This window comes from Amblyomma americanum, chromosome 8, assembly GCF_052857255.1.
Source record: "Amblyomma americanum isolate KBUSLIRL-KWMA chromosome 8, ASM5285725v1, whole genome shotgun sequence".
In the NCBI taxonomy this organism is placed as follows: domain Eukaryota; kingdom Metazoa; phylum Arthropoda; class Arachnida; order Ixodida; family Ixodidae; genus Amblyomma; species Amblyomma americanum.
In genome coordinates, this window is record NC_135504.1 from 84,039,045 (window position 1) to 84,057,781 (window position 18,737).

Below are 18,737 nucleotides of genomic sequence, written 5' to 3' on the forward strand. Positions count from 1 at the left end.
TACACGCCAGTTTGCGAGCTTGTTTAACAGGCCCATTGTCTTATCGTTGCCGCCGAGTCCGGGACAGTGGCAGTACATCGTTTCCGTTAGTCAACTCGTTGACAAAGGCCATGTGTCTGAGACTGAATAATATGCCTGTATGCGTTCGAGGCCGTCACGTGCAGTTTAGCAGTAGGCCAAGGACGCAGAACTCACGTTAGCAGCTGGAAAAACAGAAAACACACGCAATGCCTCTCCCTTTCTCAAGGAAGTTTCTCTGACTTGCACTTTACTGCTGTCGTGAAGAACAACGGGTTGCTGGGTGCAGAGATGTATAAGCACAGCCTTGAATAAAATTTCACGGAGAAAAGGAAAAACACTGCTGTCTTGTCTCGTTCACCATTCGGCTGGTGTTCGTCCGAGCGCACGGAACGCCCTCATGGTGCGAGGCATTTCGGTGGCCGGGTTAGCTTGACCACCCGCAAGCTAAATTTTCTTCCGCATCCCGTAAACTTTTGTCCATGACTGTGCCCCGTGTAGCTCCGCTCTCGCGAACAAAGGTGCGAATGAAAAAAAAAATACAGACAGAATAAGCAGCATTGTTGTCTTTTTCGAATATGGCCAACTTTTACATTAAGTATTTAGGGCGGGAGTTGTCGCTTTAAATATATTGAACAGTCATCGATGGTCGCATTCCACGGTGATAATATGTGATGCCGTGAGACCTGTATCAGTAGCAGCCTAATTGTTGAATCTGAGCGCGTGCAATGAAAGAGCAGCGCTTTTTGTTTTTTGAAACAAAACCTGAGAATGAGTGCGTGAAAGGTGTTGGCACTCAAGGATCTTACGCGGTGCTCCGCGGTTTGACTGGCAGTTAATCCCTTAATTAATGCCTACAAGCGCCAAAAACAACATAGTTGTCATCTATCATTAGCAAGATTGTTTGCTTTAGGATAAGGGCGACTAGTTGGAATCAATTCGAAACAAAAGAATCCTTCAGTTAGTGCACTCTCTTTTTTTGAGGTAGGTTACAGGTCAAAGCTATAGATCAGAATCAGTTGATTAATGATCAGCCTTGGCATAATGATAACCTAGCTGCACCACTACTGAGGAACTGAACGGTTTTTAGATTTCGTCGAGAATATGAGAAACGAAAACGCGAAACTTGCAGGTAAAGCATGTTGTTAAGTTTTCTTTTGTGTGTGTGTGTGTGTGTGTGTGTGTGTGTGTGTGTGTGTGTGTGTGTGTGTGTGTGTGTGTGTGTGTGTGTGTGTGTGTGTGTGTGTGTGTGTGTGTGTGTGTGTGTGTGTGTGTGTGTGTGTGTGTGTGTGTGTGTGTGTGTGTGTGTGTGTGTGTGTGTGTGTGTGTGTGTGTGTGTGTGTGTGTGTGTGTGTGTGTGTGTGTGTGTGTGTGTGTGTGTGTGTGTGTGTGTGTGTGTGTGTGTGTGTGTGTGTGTGTGTGTGTGTGTGTGTGTGTGTGTGTGTGTGTGTGTGTGTGTGTGTGTGTGTGTGTGTGTGTGTGTGTGTGTGTGTGTGTGTGTGTGTGTGTGTGTGTGTGTGTGTGTGTGTGTGTGTGTGTGTGTGTGTGTGTGTGTGTGTGTGTGTGTGTGTGTGTGTGTGTGTGTGTGTGTGTGTGTGTGTGTGTGTGTGTGTGTGTGTGTGTGTGTGTGTGTGTGTGTGTGTGTGTGTGTGTGTGTGTGTGTGTGTGTGTGTGTGTGTGTGTGTGTGTGTGTGTGTGTGTGTGTGTGTGTGTGTGTGTGTGTGTGTGTGTGTGTGTGTGTGTGTGTGTGTGTGTGTGTGTGTGTGTGTGTGTGTGTGTGTGTGTGTGTGTGTGTGTGTGTGTGTGTGTGTGTGTGTGTGTGTGTGTGTGTGTGTGTGTGTGTGTGTGTGTGTGTGTGTGTGTGTGTGTGTGTGTGTATGTGTGTGTGTGTGTGTGTGTGTGTGTGTGTGTGTGTGTGTGTGTGTGTGTGTGCGCGCGCGCGCGCGTGCGCGCGTGCGCTTGCATTTGAAAATGGTGATGTTATCGACGATTCAAACCGTGTTTGTATTCAGGCGTCTCCGAAGCGCATAGCACCTGATAGGTGAAATATTTAAGGTGGATTAGATTTCTAACAAGAGAATAATTACTCATTGGATGACAATCAGTAATTACTCCCTTATTAGGACCTCGCAGGGGGCCGCTTGATGACGTCATCTACGGTGGCGGTACATTTCCAACGCTGAAACACTTGCTCGAAACAAAAAAAAAATGCTACCGAAAGTAAGGTCTAGACAGCACTGCTTGGCAGCATTCGACAAAGCACGGATGGGCGTGGCACAAGGCAACGCCAATCCGAAATCTCACCGTGGACTACGTCATTACCGAACTTCTTCGCATTTTTACTGCGCTTTGTAGCGACGGCTCATGACCGCGGCGGATTTGATCTGCGACTTCTTCGCCATTCTAATGCTAGCGCATAAAAGATAACTTGGCACACTTATACTAACCTCGGTACAATTAAATGCTTGAATATAATCGAACTTATGAAAATCCTCCAGCTTCCCTTCACACAGAGGGAATGGGCTTGCACGAGTAAGTAAATCGGAGGACAGAATACCAACAGCCCGTTAGGGCAACCGCAGTACATTCCCAGTCAAGGAAAAAGTTTCACGGGGTGGCGCAGAGTCAGAGGGGCGAATGAGCTGACATTTTGTGGTGACATGCGGCTTGGCCAGGGCAGGGGAGGTTAATGGGAGGTGGCCTTTGTCCTGCAGTAGACCTAACAGAGGGAGTGATGACGACTGCTCAGTTCCGCGGGCGGCTCGATCGCATTCCTGCGGAAGGAATCCCCGGCGGTGGCAGTACTTTCTCGCCACCAGGGGAAGCCACGGAGAACCGGTCCCAATTAGCAGCGCCCGCGATCACTCACGCATCGGCGACCTCCCGGCCCAGCAGCAGCAGACACCCATACCGGTCGCTGGCCCTGCCGGCAGCCGAGCAGAAGGCCACGAACGCACGCAAAGCGGGAACTGGCGGCAGGTTTTTCAAGGGTCCCCGACGGACGGTAGCCGGAGACACACCCTGCTGTATAGCGGGAGCACGGGCTGTCCAGGAGACCGTTGCGGTTGTGTATGTACTACAGAGCAGGCACAACACCGCCGTTTGTCTTTGGTTCTTATTTTCACCGCTAGGCCGATTCTGGTTTTCCGACAGAGTCAGTCCAGCAGCGAGAGTTCGTGCGATAGTAGCGCGAAGCTGTGAAAACCTGACCTCCACGTGACATGGACAGCGAAGGCAGACTGCGTGCCAAGTGCGTGAGATTGCACACACGTTTCACTTGAATGCAAAGTTACTTTGTGCACTAGGACAGCCACACAAAGGGGCTTTTAGTTGCCTCGGACAAATCATACGTGACGTGCGTTGTGCACTTGCAACCTACCGGCTGAACGGCCAGAAAACTAAGCAGAGCAAGCACTATGAGACCCCACGAAAAATGCACGCAATTAGTAAGGTGCGCGTCCTTTTGCGAGCGAAAAGCCGAAAAGCCGACGAAAAGCTCTGCGTTGTATTTTCCTGTCCAATGACGAGCAGCCTTACTCTTATCGCGTACAAGTAAGGAGGCCGACACTTGTATTGTAGAAGTGCGACTGGTTGCGTTGCTGATGGTGTCCAGTTGGAAGGGGCAGCTCCTATAGACCGCTTCTTCAAATGAAATATCTTCGTTTCCGCAACGGGAATTCACGTCATGCGGGCAGTTAACGCTCACCAATTTATACGCCTGGCGAAAATTAAAGATAGCTCCTCCCCCCTTTAAAGTACTAGCTGATAGAACACTCATCCTACCGAAGTTAGAGTATGTGTCTGCTACCCCGCTTAACTTAACCAATGCTATTAACTCACTCAAAACCGTACAGCTCATCTCAGCTACTGAAATTACTCACAATTCAGCAGTGGTGCGTAGCGTACCAGAAGCGTCATAAAATTGCAGGGGTGACCACTGACCAGCCAATCCAGACGTCAGCGCCAATTCCTCCCATAGTTACCGGAAGAAAGCTAAGTGAAGCGTCATATCGTTGTCGTGGTAACGGTTTCCAGCCGAAAAAAAGAGTACATCCACGAGCAGCATTCGAACCACCACTGGCAAAAACAGAGCCGCTTCGTTTCCCGGTGGCAGTCTCCCGTGCTGTGAGCATGTCTAGGATTTATTCATGGTTTAAGCATCAGGTCTCCTTCGGTTGCCACGTGCGCTGACGTAGCTGAAACCAAAATTAACTGGAGTTTCTACCCCTGACTGTGCCTCTATGACAAAATACGTTGTTTTCCTTCACAGTTCTCCTATCAACACATAGAGTTTCTTACTATTACCTAGAGGGAATGCTGGCGACGCTGCACCTCAGCCACCATGGGCGCTCAGAGCATCATGAGGTGATGAGCTACTTGGCGCGGGACAGTCGGTTTTTTTTTTTTCAGGAACACAGAGTGACGTTACTGAGATGTGCCATTCCGTCCACGGCGCAGACAACTTTGGCGCAAACGTAGTGCGCAAAAGCCATAATATCGAGAACGCAACAGCACACGACGCCAATAAAAGGCTTTTGGTTTCCGAAGTGTCAATAAAAAACATCTTAAAGTGTTCCAACAACAACATTTTTTCTGCAAAGATATTTGTTTAAAAGTGCGCCTATTGAGCACGAAACATTGCCTTTTGTGGTCTGCAATACTTGGCCAGTAGGAGAGCAAGCCATGGCTTATTTTGGGCAAACTTTACATTCACATGCTTGTCCGCTCGTTTGTTGCAATTTATAGACAGGATATTGAATGTTAGGACATTCTTGATTATCGAACGACGTTTGTTTTTTCGTTATTTTTGGTCGGAAGTCGTGCTTCTGCAGTCGGTGGCTGTCCGCCCCATGATGCTTAGAGCGCCCATGGTGGCCTCCATGCAAACTCCCATAGACAGGGAGCCAGCTTTCCCTCTAGTTAATAGTAATAAACTCTGTGTATCAACCCGCTCATCGTTTTACAGCCCGTACAGGCCGTCTGTCGACCTCTAACTCGCACCACAGCCCATCTCCACTCCTGTTTTGCCAGAACAGCCCAGGACTGGAACAGCATTTCCTGCAAGTGCCATCGTCCACACAAACGCGCTTCATTTCAAGTCGGCCATCGAGTCACTCTTCTATTAGCACCATGTCACAAGCCTCCCCTGATGTAAGTCCTCCACCTAAAGGGCCTTGAGGTATTTAAAATAAATAAATAGACGGATGACAAGAACACCCCAGACTGCGAAAGAAAATTTCCTGATATAGCTCTTACTTGAGCAGATGCCAAGCTTTTTCCTCTCTTAAGAAGCTAAAAATGCACATCGATGGCTGTACGCCGCCCACTCTCTCTGCACCCTTCTCTGAGTGCACGACAACGCCCACTCGGCGGGGCGACAGTACCTAGAAGCACAGGCCTATACGGGCCTCATCCTCGTCGGTGAACACGAGCTCTGAGTTGACATGTGGTGCTTATAAAGAGAAATAGGGCCTAGAATAGGGAGTGTAATGTAAAGGACAGAGAACCGATGGTCCTTTAGGCGAACAGAGCGAAACCAAAGATAAGGGGAGGCAGGTGAGATTGGGGAACGCTTGTAGAGATCATGTTTGGAGGTCGGTCTTGCAGTGCATGTAACTAGGATGTCACGATGATGATGGAGATGATGACACCATGCCGACAATTACCACTGCTTTCCCCAGAGAACATCCCCCAACCAACAGCGCTGGAAGCGGAAATTCACCGTCAGCGAGAAGTGTAAAGCAGGGTGGGTTTATTAAACCTCCCGAAGCGGCACGATAGCGGAGCCAACTGTCCGTTGTCGCCGCTTCGCTCTTTGGAGCCTCTGTTCCCCACCCACGCTCGGCGGGACAACGTGAGTGTGCGATCAGGGTGGTTGCCGCCGTAGGACGGCAGTACACTTCTTCCTGTGCTTGGAGGCCCGTTTCTGTGGGACTGCAGGAGTGGACAAGTGTGGCGACGGATCCCTCCACCCACAGGGGCGGCAGCAAGCGTGATGCGTCGCCGCAGAAGACGTCCACACAAGCGGTGCAGTAGTCAACCTCTAATGAATTGCAACAAGTTTCGCTTTGCGGAGACAAAATCTGCCGGTGCAGAAGTTTCTGTCCCCCCTTTGTGAGGCTAAGTGCACACCGCAGAGGTGCACCAGTGCAGACGTCTGGCCGCGGCTCATGAGGACTATAGGACTCGCCCTAAGCTCGAACTCGCGGCTCTCTGCGCACAGTAAAGATCATAAAAGAATGTTTGCGGAATGCGGATCGCAGAAGAAAAAAAAAACAACTGGGGGGGGGGGGGGCTTTTGGTTGCCTCCATAGCCAGTCAGCTGGCATTCTTTCTAGCGGACGGAGCACGCATGTCTCTCGATGATTTTATGAATTTCATTCATCTGCTTTGCCTGACCACGCGGATTTTTTTTTTCGAGAATCCGCACCCTGCAAAACTTTTATCCATGACTGCAACGAACAACATTTATTCATTCGACAACAGGTGGTACATCCATGCACGCGGAACGACAAGCTCCAGTCTAAGAAATGGACGGCGACCTTTCCTACGATACCCACGCATCTTCCCTGGAGCGTTTCGGCTCAATCAGATTTAGAAGCGCGTGCCTGTATTGTCAAGTGGGTTAGGGAAATAGCCGGTGAGCCAGCGCGCTGCTCAGAATGCAAACGCCTCTTGGGTGTTAATTAGGGGATGACGCTAAGCCAAAACCAGCAATACAGTGTGGTACGAAACTTTTATGGCGAGTTAGTTTAGGTTGTCGTCTCGCAAAAACCGCCAGGTTTCTCGGAAACGGTACTTCCTAATTGGCCGAGAGAGTCGTAACGTCATCAGCAACACCAAATTTGAAAGTCTAAGAACTAGACCGTTCGAGTACCTTCCATTTGATTATCATATGGTATTATGCAAACCCGACCCATTCATCCACCATAATTCATCTACTAATCAATCTCAATCCTCCGCCAATCCACCTTAATTCATCCATTATTGCACCTAATCCCATTTTCTGGGTGAGCCTACTTGCGAATGCTGTCGCATTTTATTGAAGATTGTAGTTAAGAAGGCTCGAAGTTTTTTACGTGTCGGAATATGTCCAGCGATTCCTGCGGTAAAACGCTACACATTTCGGACTACTTCTGGATGTGGACAGCTGCAAGGCGTGCTGAGTACGCGCTGTTCGGACGTCATAGAGATAGGGCGCAAAAAACCCCAGATGTTCAAGCAGGTTAGTGGTGCTCAAAAGACAGATGTTACAAACTGTTGAATTTTACTTACAGGCAATACTTAACTTCTTATTTTTCGTTCCTGCATTTAATTGGTGACCTAAATAAAAAGTGAAATAAATTAATTTGCAAGATTTAATATTTAGCGTTTCAATTTTCAGCCGAGATGGCGCTGTGAGCGGCTAACGCAATCCAGACGCGGCTCTTTGATTCACCTGGTAATGGTCTCGCGAGTCCGCACCGCAAGGCCACCGTATTCCAGCGCGAATAGGAGGGCCCGTATGTATCCCCCCCCCCCCCCCCTATTCGGCGCATATCTTTTGCAATCTGGCATCCCATGACCGGAAACGGAGCTAGGGTGTACACCTCCGCGTGCCCGCTACGTGCAGTGCTGTTGAACAGTTCTTAACTCACCGTAAGACCCCCCAGTGTCGCGCCTGTCCACAGTGTGTTAATTGCACACACCGAGGTGCAAACACACAGAAGGCAGCCCTTAAGCGCCGCTCCTCACAACTCTTTCGCCTGCTATCTTTCCAGCGGAGGCCATTAACCCCTGCTTCATATCTCTACTCGTGCCCAGGTAGCAGCCGGATTAGGCGGACATCCCGCCGCGCAGCGAAAACGCACACCGCGACGGAGCCCGATAACGAAAGCGGAATCTAATGGAGACACGCGCGCCACGGAGCTAAGGGAGAGTGTATAAAAGCGACACGCCACGGGGGGGGAGCCCCCGGTGACCCCGTGAAACTGGACAGCAGTGGGCTAGCAGGGCGCGAAGGGCGCGGCAAGTGCACAGAGCAGCGGGGAGTCCTCTCCTCTATCTTATCTGGATGGAGCGACCCCGAAACGAGTGTACTTGGCCCAAGGGGCGACGTGCTCCGAATCTCAAAGGGCTTCCTTCGTCTGCTCTAGCGTCAGACGAAACCGGCCAGAGATGTGCGTGGAAGCCGACTTTGGAGAGAAGCCAGCGGCGTCTCTGAAGCAGCGGCAGGCGATCAATTTGATTTGTTTCGGGTCAGTCTTCTAACGCGCATTGGCGGAGCAACGGCTTTCTCTCGCGTTCCCTCCAGAATTCCTGTCTCTCCAGTGCCTGTTCACAGGACTGCGGCGTGCTTGAGGCTAGAGCTGGGGCATGTCACGGGCGTGCATAAGAGCCAAATGCGAAACAGTGTATTCGAACAGTTATACAGTGATAGATCAGCAATGGACTTCCTGGTGGGTGGAAACTGCGTCGGTTTGCTGCGTAGTATGTCATATACGAAAACGCCCTGTCCACTTTGCTCTGGGGATGGCCGCTCGCGTGTACTGCAGGGCGATGCCACTTACGCAGGCCTTGACTGCGGGATTGGCGCTTTCACGGTCCATGGCAGTGGCTGAAACAGCTACTGCAGGCACTTCGCCCGCAGGATGTCAAGCGTTCCAGTGTGCCTTCCGTCTCCAGCAAAATTTTAGCGCGGCGTAATTAATTGCACGAGGCACCAGGCTATGTGCGAAGTTTTCTCCCCATATATGCGACCGTCTCCTCACTCTTGAAGATGCACTCTCCTTTGGGCCGACGATCCCAATGAGTTCATGTGGAAAGAATCTAAGCATCAGAATTACGCCACCCTTGCGCAATCACCCTGCATCTCGAGGCTGAGGTCGCAGTCTCAGGAGAGTGCATCAGGCGGTCCTGCCGGCAATCAGAGCCTCGGAATGCCCTCCCAGGCACACGGAGACGCCACCGAAGTGCGGCGCTTCCGGGCCTCATGACACGCTGCAGGGGCCCCCGCGCAACCACCGCGCGGAGGAGCTGGCGCAGTAGTAAGTGGCCACGGGGGCAACCCAGTGGGCCGTTCCCCTCGAGGCGAGCCAGCCGAACCGGTTTTCGGCCGCCCGGCGCTGATCCTGCCGCCCCTACTCCGGGGGCTGACGCCGCAGCAGTCGTGGGCCTCCTCGTGGGCTCACCGTGCGGCGAGGAACAGCCACGTACCACCTCCCTCCTGCCCATGCGGTGCTGCTTAAAGGGGCAACCATTGTTTGCTCGCCGACGCAAGCGAGCCACGCAGTGAGGCGAGGGCCGCTGAGCGTCCGTCCAGTGCCTTCTGCAGGCCGCCGCAAGAATACCCACTGCCGGAAAGGCATACTGACACGACGGCCTTTGCCGGTCCGGGGTCGCTCCATGGCGAAATGGTGTGAGAAGGGCCGGCGCACCTGTCCACGTCTGCAAAAGCTCCTGGAACGCATTGGACACGCGAGAGCCCGTTTCAAGAGGGGAACAGCCGTCCAGAGCTTGTGGCATCGGAAGACGGTAGAGAATGGGCAGGAGGTCCATCCAGCACGTGACAGGAGAGAAAAGCAGAGCCGAAAGATCAACGCTGCGAAGGCGCACTGGCAGCGTTTGGTAAATTCTTTTCTTTTTTTTTATGTGAGAGAAGACGCCGGTGCCACTTACGGAGCTGTGCATGCGCCGAAAATTGCGCTAAGGGAACTACACTCTTGGTCAATGGTCCCCTCGACACACTGTTTGCTGCAGAGATTCTCGAGAAACAGCTGAAGCCCCACAGATCTCTAGGGCCAAGAGTCTTCCCCACATCCCTTTAAAACGCTGGAGCTCCGGAGGCGCCATTTATAAATGGCTCACAGCACTGTTGATGAGGGTACCCTGTGGCCTGGAGACTTTTGATCAAGGGTTTACATGAGAAATAACAGAAGGCACACAATTCGGTGGATACCGGAAGCTTCAAGCTGCCTGCTTGTACAATGACCACTACTCGTTCTTTTCGTGGTTGGGGCCCATGCCACCATGTGACAGAAGTACATTTTCATCCAGCATATCTCCATTGCTAGGCCGGCGGCTTACACCGAAGACCTGCAGTTATATCGCGTGTAGTTTACGCGAGGTATTAAACTAAGTTCCTTAAGTCACTAATGCCCATGAATAGGTCAAGCTGTCTGACGTGTAGTTAAAACGGACACTTCTTAAACTTCCACGGATGTCGCAGCAGGGAGCTGCAGCCCTGTGAATTAGCGGCATAGATACGTTAAGCAGTCTACGGCACTGCAGTCTACCCGCGGTTTCGGACACCTGCGGGCAGAATGAGGAAAGCGCAATGAGAGAAGTTTTGCTTACTAAGAAGAGTTGCCTGCATTGGAAGTCCGAAGAGGGCAAATAAGGGGGAAAAATTGCTGGAGGGGTGGGGGGGGGGTGGGGGGGGGGGGTAGCATTGCTAACCACGAAATATTGTGCAAAGCACGTTATTGCAGGGGGACACCAACACCATGTCTTGAAAGCGCGATTCCTTTCCCTTTGTGGCTTTCCGTACAGATGGAAGTTGACGAAAGCGACGATCGCCAAGCACAGCGCGAGTGTGTTGCAGTTTAACACTTCGTTTAACACTCAACCCTTACCGCCTTGTTTCCTCGCTTTTCATTCCGATTTCCTCAAGATATCTCAGCATTCTTGTTTTTTTTTTCAGAGTCCTCTATTTATGTTTACGAGCCGCTCTATCTATATTTATGAGCCGCTTGAGATAAACCCGGATGAGTTTTCTCCTGTTCTGCACCAAACCCTGGCCAATACCCCAGCGTGGGTATGTGCAATCGCTTTTGAGGCAACAACAGCACGCTGCCTGATTGGTTGCGGTGACAGGATAGTGCTCTCGTGCACTGGCCAGCGTAGCTGATCTGTTCGCGCCGCCGCGGGTTCGAATCCCAGTGGCGGTAATATTCGTCTTATTTCTCAAGGTTGGCCACGGTCCCGCTCATTCAAATTCTCATTTAAATCTCGCCATTTCCCGCATCACGTGGCTAACTTCAGGGGCTTCACCACAGACCGGCATTTTCCGGGTTATGAGGTCAATAGTGCTCTAGCACCAAAGACTAACCAAGCTTAGGATAGGCGTCACGTGATGAGCTAAACTCCGCGAGAGCTGGGCTGCATGTTCGCGCTATGTACATTTTTTTTCGACTTTGCGTGACAATTCAGGTACACGGGGCGGGCGTGAACTGCGAATTCTCGATCCCCTCCCAGCCTCCAGCGTGATTTCCCGCACTCGAACCGTATTAGGAAAGCCGAGCACAGGCGCTGGTCACGTGACCGGTGTGAGCGGCCGCGTGTATGCAAACGTGGCATCGGGGTGTGGTCGCATATAGCGGCCGCTGTAAAACCAAAGCGCCCAGTCAGCCATTCTGGTGCAGTTTGAAAAGCAAGCAGCGTTCTTGGACCGAATGAACCGAGGCCATCGGACTGTATGCGCCAAAAAGAGGTTCTGTGTTCGAGGCGCCTCTACTATGCACACTCCTTTTCGATTTGTCCCGCGAGAAGACACTGCGCCACCGAGGAATCAGCACAGTGTCCTTCTCAAGCATGCTACGGAAGAGAGGGGAAAGTTCACGCCCACACGACGCACCGCGTAGGCATAAGCGCCAATTCACTCACCTGCGACATGTTCTGCAACACACGCGGCCTCCACAAATGATCCAGATGCCACGTCTGTGATGCATAACCATAGAAAAATGCGAGCCTATAGTGTGAATGGCAGACAGCGCAAAACGCCCCACACTCGACCACCTACGATCTCGAACCCTTCCACATGGGAAGCCCGCGGTGGCTTACAAACTGTGGCGTTCGGCTGCTGAGTTAAAGGACGCGGAAGCGAATCTGGGCCGCTGCTGCTGCCAAGCAAAAAACGGCCGTGTGCTGCGCAGTCAGTGCACGTTAAAGAAGCCCAGGTAGTCTGAACTACTCTGAAGCCCTCCACTACAGAATCCCTCACAGGCTCATAGTGCGTGTGCAGCTCTGAGAGGTGCCGTACCGTACTGCACACATGGCTTACCACACCTTGTACATGGGAAACCTCGTCAGCACCAACGGCGGGCCACATTATGGCCGCAGATAAAAGACAACATGTGGCACATCTTCGCTGCCGCCGCTGGTGCGGCGGCAGCGAAGCAGTATTTGAACGGTAAACACCACCACCCGTACATTCTAAACAGGACGGAGTAAGCTGTCCTCAATCGCTGGAGTACAGCCTACAACCTTTTCTACTCCCTTATAGGCGTATTCGTGTTTAGAATGTACGGGGCCACCACAGCAACTACGCGGTTCGAAACGTGGCCTGTAGCGAATCGAATTATTCGTTCATCCATTCCTTTCGTTGGTGCTGTTTCACGTTTTCCGCGCAGCCAACCAACGCATAGTCATGATGAACGCCGGTAGCAGCGGAAAATATCACGCCTAGTTGATCGTTGGCGGCGCAGTTTCCATTTTAAACTTTAGAGGCACTCTCACTTCGTCAGGTGCACAAATCGTGAAGCCGAACCTGCACGTATTCTGCATCGTTCGGTGCCACAAATTGGCGTTTCATTTGGCCACGTTATTCACGGATAAGTTATAAAATGGTTGGAAACGACACCGCAGTTATATGCGCACGGATGAAACAAAGAATGGGACGTACCTACAAGTGCGTCCAAGCAACTAGCCCTCAAATATGCATACAACGCTGCCGGATGACGACGGCTTTGAGACTTCAGCCGGGTACTGGCGTCCGTGACATTGCGCCGACAGGCGAGATGAATTCTAACTGCATGGTGGCCTGTGGCCTGCGAGCTCCGGGGGACTGTTTATGCCGCGAGCGTTCCGGCCTGTATACCCTCCGCGCCGAGGGTGCCGGCCTCGTTGAGGACGCGGGTTCACTTCTAGCCGAGGACGCACCCCTCTCGGGGCGTGACATGTTTACGAGGGTCCCGGCTGTCGTCCCCTCCTATCGCACCGGGCCTCCGGGTGGTCTGGCCACCAAGGACGCGGCTTTCCTGGAACCCGCGGCTTGGTCACGTGACCACGGCGTTCGGAAACGCGACCGTCAACGCAGTGTCTTCTTCCGCAGCGGAAGAGAGACAGCAGCTGTACCCTCTGAGGGCCTGGAGCCCTCTCTTCCTTCGGGTCAAATTTTCTTAATAAAGACCCGATTTGTAATCTTCACCGAGTCCGCAACACGCTGCATACCGACCTATACGAGTCGAACAGATGAACGAGCTTACGCTAGGATAACGCAGTGCAACCGAAGCAGACGCCGCAGAAGATGGGAGGGAAGAAGGTGGGGAAGAGAAAGTGGAAGATCTGCCGAGACAGCCCGGCGGCTGCAGCTGATACCGGATAGGCCTAAGTGAAGACGGGCCTTCTTCCTGGAGTCTATAGGTGCAGTGATATTTCGTCATCATTCTTTTCGGAGAAGCGAGCCGAGTTCGCGCCACTGCAGGTGTTGAAACAAGACAGTGGCGCCAGCACGACGGGGAAGAAGGGGTGCAGAGTACGATTCCGCGCTGCACCGCTCGTGGGAAGCCGAAGAGTGCGCCGACCACACGTGACGCCTGTTGATGCGGCCTCGGGTAATACGGCGCCGTGAGAGCCCGAAGGCGGCAACGGGAAACCGCTCGTGACGACCGCGTACGAATCGAATCTCACGTGCGCGCAGGCTGTATGCTCATGAGACGCAGAGCGAGGCTGAATATTCCACTGGCGCCTCGAAATGGAGTACGGGTCTTTCGTCACACACCTCTCGCTTTCAGCGCCAGAGGTGCCACCTTCACAGAATGATCCGAATGGCCACGGATTTTTTTTTCTTTTCGCTCTCAGCGCAACACGAACGGGACACAAGACGAAGGACTAGCACAAAGAGGCGCTGACTATCAACTGGTTTTTTATTGAAGAACGAAAAGCATATAAATACAAACAGTGAACTACTTATCAATCAACAAAAGTTATCTGGAAGGCAAGTGGGAGGTTAGATAGCTCAATTCCCTCTCGGATAACGTTATGGAAGGGCTGCTGATACATTTTGCGCCGTTGTGGTAAATATAAAAAGCTTCCATAACTTCGCGTGTTAATTTATTGTTATGTCGGAACAGGATGCGCGTGTTCTTGTAATCGGGAACACATTGGCATTTTTTGCACTGGAAACACGCCTGGGCAAGGGGGTCCCCTTTAGCTCTCCTTTCTGCATGATCCTTTTCATGCCTGCATTGGCATTGCCTGCTGTGGGAGCCTGTGTGAGAGAGGGGGTCATTTTTTCTGGGTCCGGAACGCACAAAGAAGCCCGTTGCCTCTGAAGATACCCTGAGACGACATGCTGCCAAGACGACATGCTGCCGGACCCATTTGTGATTCCCAATTCGGACTTGCTGGTCGATTTTCTCAAAACGGATAACCCCGGTAACTGCATGTTTTTCAGCATTGACGTGGTGGACCTTTATTATTCCTTGCCACATTGTGAACTCATGGAAGCTGTGAAGGTGTGCATAACACAGGACAATGATGAAAGTGCTTTTATCGATGGATGCGGTGTCTCGGTTGACAGTTTTTTAGAAATCTTATCCTTTTATCTATCTGCAGCAGTGGTTGATTGGGAGGGAAAGGCTTTTGTACAAGCGTCGGGGGTTTGCATAGGCTCCAGGGTGGCACCTGTGTTAGCCGACAGCTTTTTAAGCAGGGTTGATAGGGAAATTGAAAAGGCATTGGATGAGGTAGTTGTCAGAATTTTTCGGTATGTCGACGATTACTTGGTGCTCACCCGAACAGGCAGTTTGCCTAGAAGTCTAGTCGACGTTCTGAAGACATTTAAGGAATGCGGACGTGGGCTGGAGTTCACAACTGAGGTTCCCAGCAGCAAAGAACTGCAGTTTTTGGATTTGGCACTGTGTGTGTGTGTGGGGGGGGGGGGGGGGGACACTTGTGTTGGTGGTATCGCCCCGAGGACTGCTAAACCATTGCTAAACTTTCGGGTCTGGCCATTCTAAGCTCATAAAGGAGGGCATTGCCGCATCTTGCCTGCAATCAGCTCTCAGGAAATCTTGCCATGAAAGGACGCGAGAGAGCATTTTGGCGCAAACAGGCAGGTTACGTGTGAACGGGTACCCAGATCAACTCATTTCCAGGGCAGCGGAGAAACTTCTTAGGCAGCTCAAGAATGGGGCTCAGCCGAAAGAAGCCAAAAGAAAAAGCCGGCTGTGGTCCCGTATGCACACTGCTTGTCACATGGGCTGAAAAAAGTTGCGGGTAGATACGACGTTGATGTCGTCTTTTCTGCACCTAAAAAACTTAGCGCAATGTGCAAACAGGTGAATCAGAGGCACTACGGCAAGAGCAAGAGGGATGCTTGTCAAGTGCGTCATGTGTCGCCATCTATACCTTGCGAGGTAGGGGTGGTATACCAGGTCCCCTTCTCTTGCGGTGACATGTACATTGGCCAGACTGGGAGGTGCGTTAACAAACGCTTGATGGAGCATGAAAACACCAGAAAAAATGACCCCCTGTCTCACACAGGCTCCCACAGCAGGCAATGCCAATGCAGGCATGTCCCGATTACCAATGTGTTCCCGATTACAAGAACACGCGCATCCTGTTCCGACATAACAATAAATTAACACGCGAAGTTATGGAAGCTTTTTTATATTTACCACAACGGCGCAGAATGTATCAGCAGACCTCCATAACGTTATCCGAGAGGGAATTGAGCTATCTAACCTCCCACGTGCCTTCCAGATAACTTTTGTTGGTTGATAAGTAGTTCACTGTTTGTATTTATATGCTTTTCGTTCTTCAATAAAAAAAAAAACCAGTTGACAGTCAGCGCCTGTTTGTGCTAGTCTTGGTCTTGTGTCCCGTTCGTGTTGCGCTGAGAGCGAACATGAACACTTACCAACTCGCCCAAATTTTCCGCCTTGCTGAATGGCCACGGAACCTGCAGTAGCGGCAATGATGTCTCCAGCGCATGCCGGTTTTGGAAGTTTCTTTCACTGTTCCCACGCTTTCTCGCCTCAGCCCGAACGGATTCCATGTCATTCAAGTCGTACACATAAGCTTAGGCAGACAGAAATTATTACTCGTTGAGGACAATGATTAGGAGCACGGACATGAAGACCGACCCGTTATAAACTTTTTTCCCGCTTGTGTATGCTGAAGAAGAAGAAGAAGAAAAAAAACTGCAAGGAGGGGGGGGGGGGGGCGTTGCGTAATTCACGTTGTAATGAGGTCTGGCAAGACCAATGCAGAAACAGAATAGACTGCACGAGAAGAGAAGCAGAGCAGCACGGGCTGCTGGCGAGTTGCTGACTATCTAACTCAAGAGAAGGCAGTGGACTTGGGAAGGAGATGTAATGCGTTGCACACAGAACCGTTCGCTGCTTGCAGAGACAGGGCGAATTGATAACCAAAAGGTGGGATGCAGAGTCGCGGGAGGCCGAAAACTGGATGTGGAATCGGCGCGAGGACCTGGTCAGAATTCAGACGAGTCCTCGCCCTAATGTGCACTGGTCATATAGCCGCTACTGCTTGTGACGATAACAGCTGTTTGTGGCTCAATTCGTGGTTCGATGTTTCTGCGAAACTTCGATAGAGACTGAATAGTGTGGTGGTATGAAGAGCGGTGCGGTGCCGGTCAATGACTTGCTCAAGTGGCGCCTGACGAGTATGCTTCTCCAGTGAACAACAATGAAAGGCGCCCAGGGAGACTAGAAATGCACCCAACTCGTGTGGGCGACGGCAAGTTTAAGCTGGCCTCTGGCACAGGACAGGGTTTACTGGAGAAACATGGGAGGGGCCTTTGCCCTGCAGTGGGCGTACTGAGGCTGATGACGATGATGATGAGGACTAGTATTAGTCGACGAAAAAGACGATGCGCAATGCGCAGCCTGAGAGTGTGCAGCAGTTTAACACGAGGCGTGATCGGCTCCGGCGAAAGCGCTGTGCTCTCGTCTCATGCAGAGGCCAGCGAAGCTGATCTGTTCGCGCCGCCGGGGTTCGAATCCCAGTCGCCGATGTGTGCTTGATTTATTTTTACTTATTTATATCACTTGGCGCAAACACACAAACATCGCAAGACCTTGGTCGCGGTTAACCCATCGGAATAGTGCTATCGCCCCAAAAGAAATTCCGCATCTCGTCGCGGAAACTGCGCCGCATTATTTGCCTCTCGAAGTTGTCAGGTAGCAGGAATAAGGTGCTATAACTTGTCACAATAACGCACTGCGCGCCTGCTTCCAGTGACGTGACACAAATGTGCAAGTTTCTGGGCTCTCCCGCCTGACGCTCCGATATGTTGAAGTGATGAAGGGGCGGAACAACGGAATCAGATACTAAAATTCATTCATGCTATGTGTCGTTTTTAAGCTGTTGGGAGCATGTCCAACACTGCTACCGCTTAGCGGAAACCAGCTAGACCCTTCTCCCCTTAAAAGCCGCCGCGGTGGCTTAGTGGTTACGGCGCTCGGCTGCTGACCCGAGAGACGGGGGTTCGATTACGGCAGCGCCGGTCGAATTTCGACGGAGGCGAAACTCAAGAGGCCCGTGTGCTGTGCGATGTCAGTGCAACGTTAACGAACCCCTCCAGGTGGTGGAAATTTCCGGAGCCCTTCACTGCGGCGTCTCTCATAGCCTGAGTCGCTTTGGGACATTAAACACCCATAAACCAAACCAAACCTCTTCCCCTTACTGAGCCTCACTTGGCCAGTCTATTCACGCGCCAATGAATCACTGACGACGCTCTGAAACTACGTACTTTTCTTTTCTCTCTCTCTCTGCTTTGAGGAAGCAGTACTGGTATCGTGCCTGTACATCCCGCCTCCTTAACGACGCCGCCGCCGCCGCGCAAGTCGGGAGAAATCCGGATACCTGAGATGCGCTATATTTGCTTCGGGGATATCCTGATGTCGACACAGACGCGCCCGGCCTTGAGACCGAACTCGCCGGCAGCGTGACAAGGCGGACGTCTTTCTCCGCCGCCGCCGAGTGCGCTGCGGAGGAGAGGCCCTCGTTGCTGTATTTTACACGATGCGCTCGGATGATTTGCAAAGAAAACGGCCGCACATTCTGCGGAAGGGCTGCGAGTCGAAGCTCGAGGCTCGGAGTCGAGAAGCCCCGTCCTTATAATTGTAGCAGATGCAAGCTCGGGCTGCGCATTCTAAGGGGGTTCAGTTTTTACCAACGCGGGAAGTGTGTCAACAGTATACTTCTCAGTGTAATTCATTTTTTGCACTCGCACAAGACGCCACTGTCAGCATTTTGTGCTACAGCATGCAGCTACCTAGGTCCCCAGGGATGCAAGCCTGAGCAGATGGCGACGAGCTAATTATATATGCCCGCGGCCTTTTTTTTGCGTGCTTCACGGGCGCAAAAATGGCGGCCACTGTGACGTTCGTGCACCGCTCTTATAAACCGTTCAGAATTAAATTTTATGTACAGAAGATATTACTGTTAAGCCTTGCCGCCTGCTCTATTTAAAGGTTCCAGTAGATTCATGTATGCCACTTTAGGTCTGTAACGCCCGCCAAAGTCTCAGCACAACACCTGGGTAGGTATCGGATGGTGCAGTGCAAGGGGAGGGGTGCACTGTGTCTTCACCGAAACACGGTTGCCGTGGTGAGCGTCGAACCAGCTACCCCGCAGCCAGCAGAACACCGCACCTGCTCAGCGGAAAAGCCGTTTACTAGCGACACACACATAATAAGTCACCCTCGGCT

The 18,737-nt window shown here is 51.7% G+C and overlaps 1 protein-coding gene across 4 annotated transcripts in view; it reads right to left on the reverse strand.

Moving 5' to 3' along the window:
- dachs (unconventional myosin-IXb-like dachs) overlaps positions 1-18,737 on the reverse strand; it is a 487,807-nt gene that overhangs the window by 138,401 nt on the left and 330,669 nt on the right. The window contains exon 1 of one of the 4 annotated variants that reach the window (XM_077635215.1): positions 2,888-2,967. The exons of the other annotated variants lie outside the window; for them this stretch is intronic. Coding sequence (XP_077491341.1) covers positions 2,888-2,927 — 40 coding nt within the window. The 5' untranslated portion in view covers positions 2,928-2,967. Of the gene's footprint in view, positions 1-2,887; positions 2,968-18,737 lie in introns of those variants that run through there. 4 annotated transcript variants of the gene reach the window in all.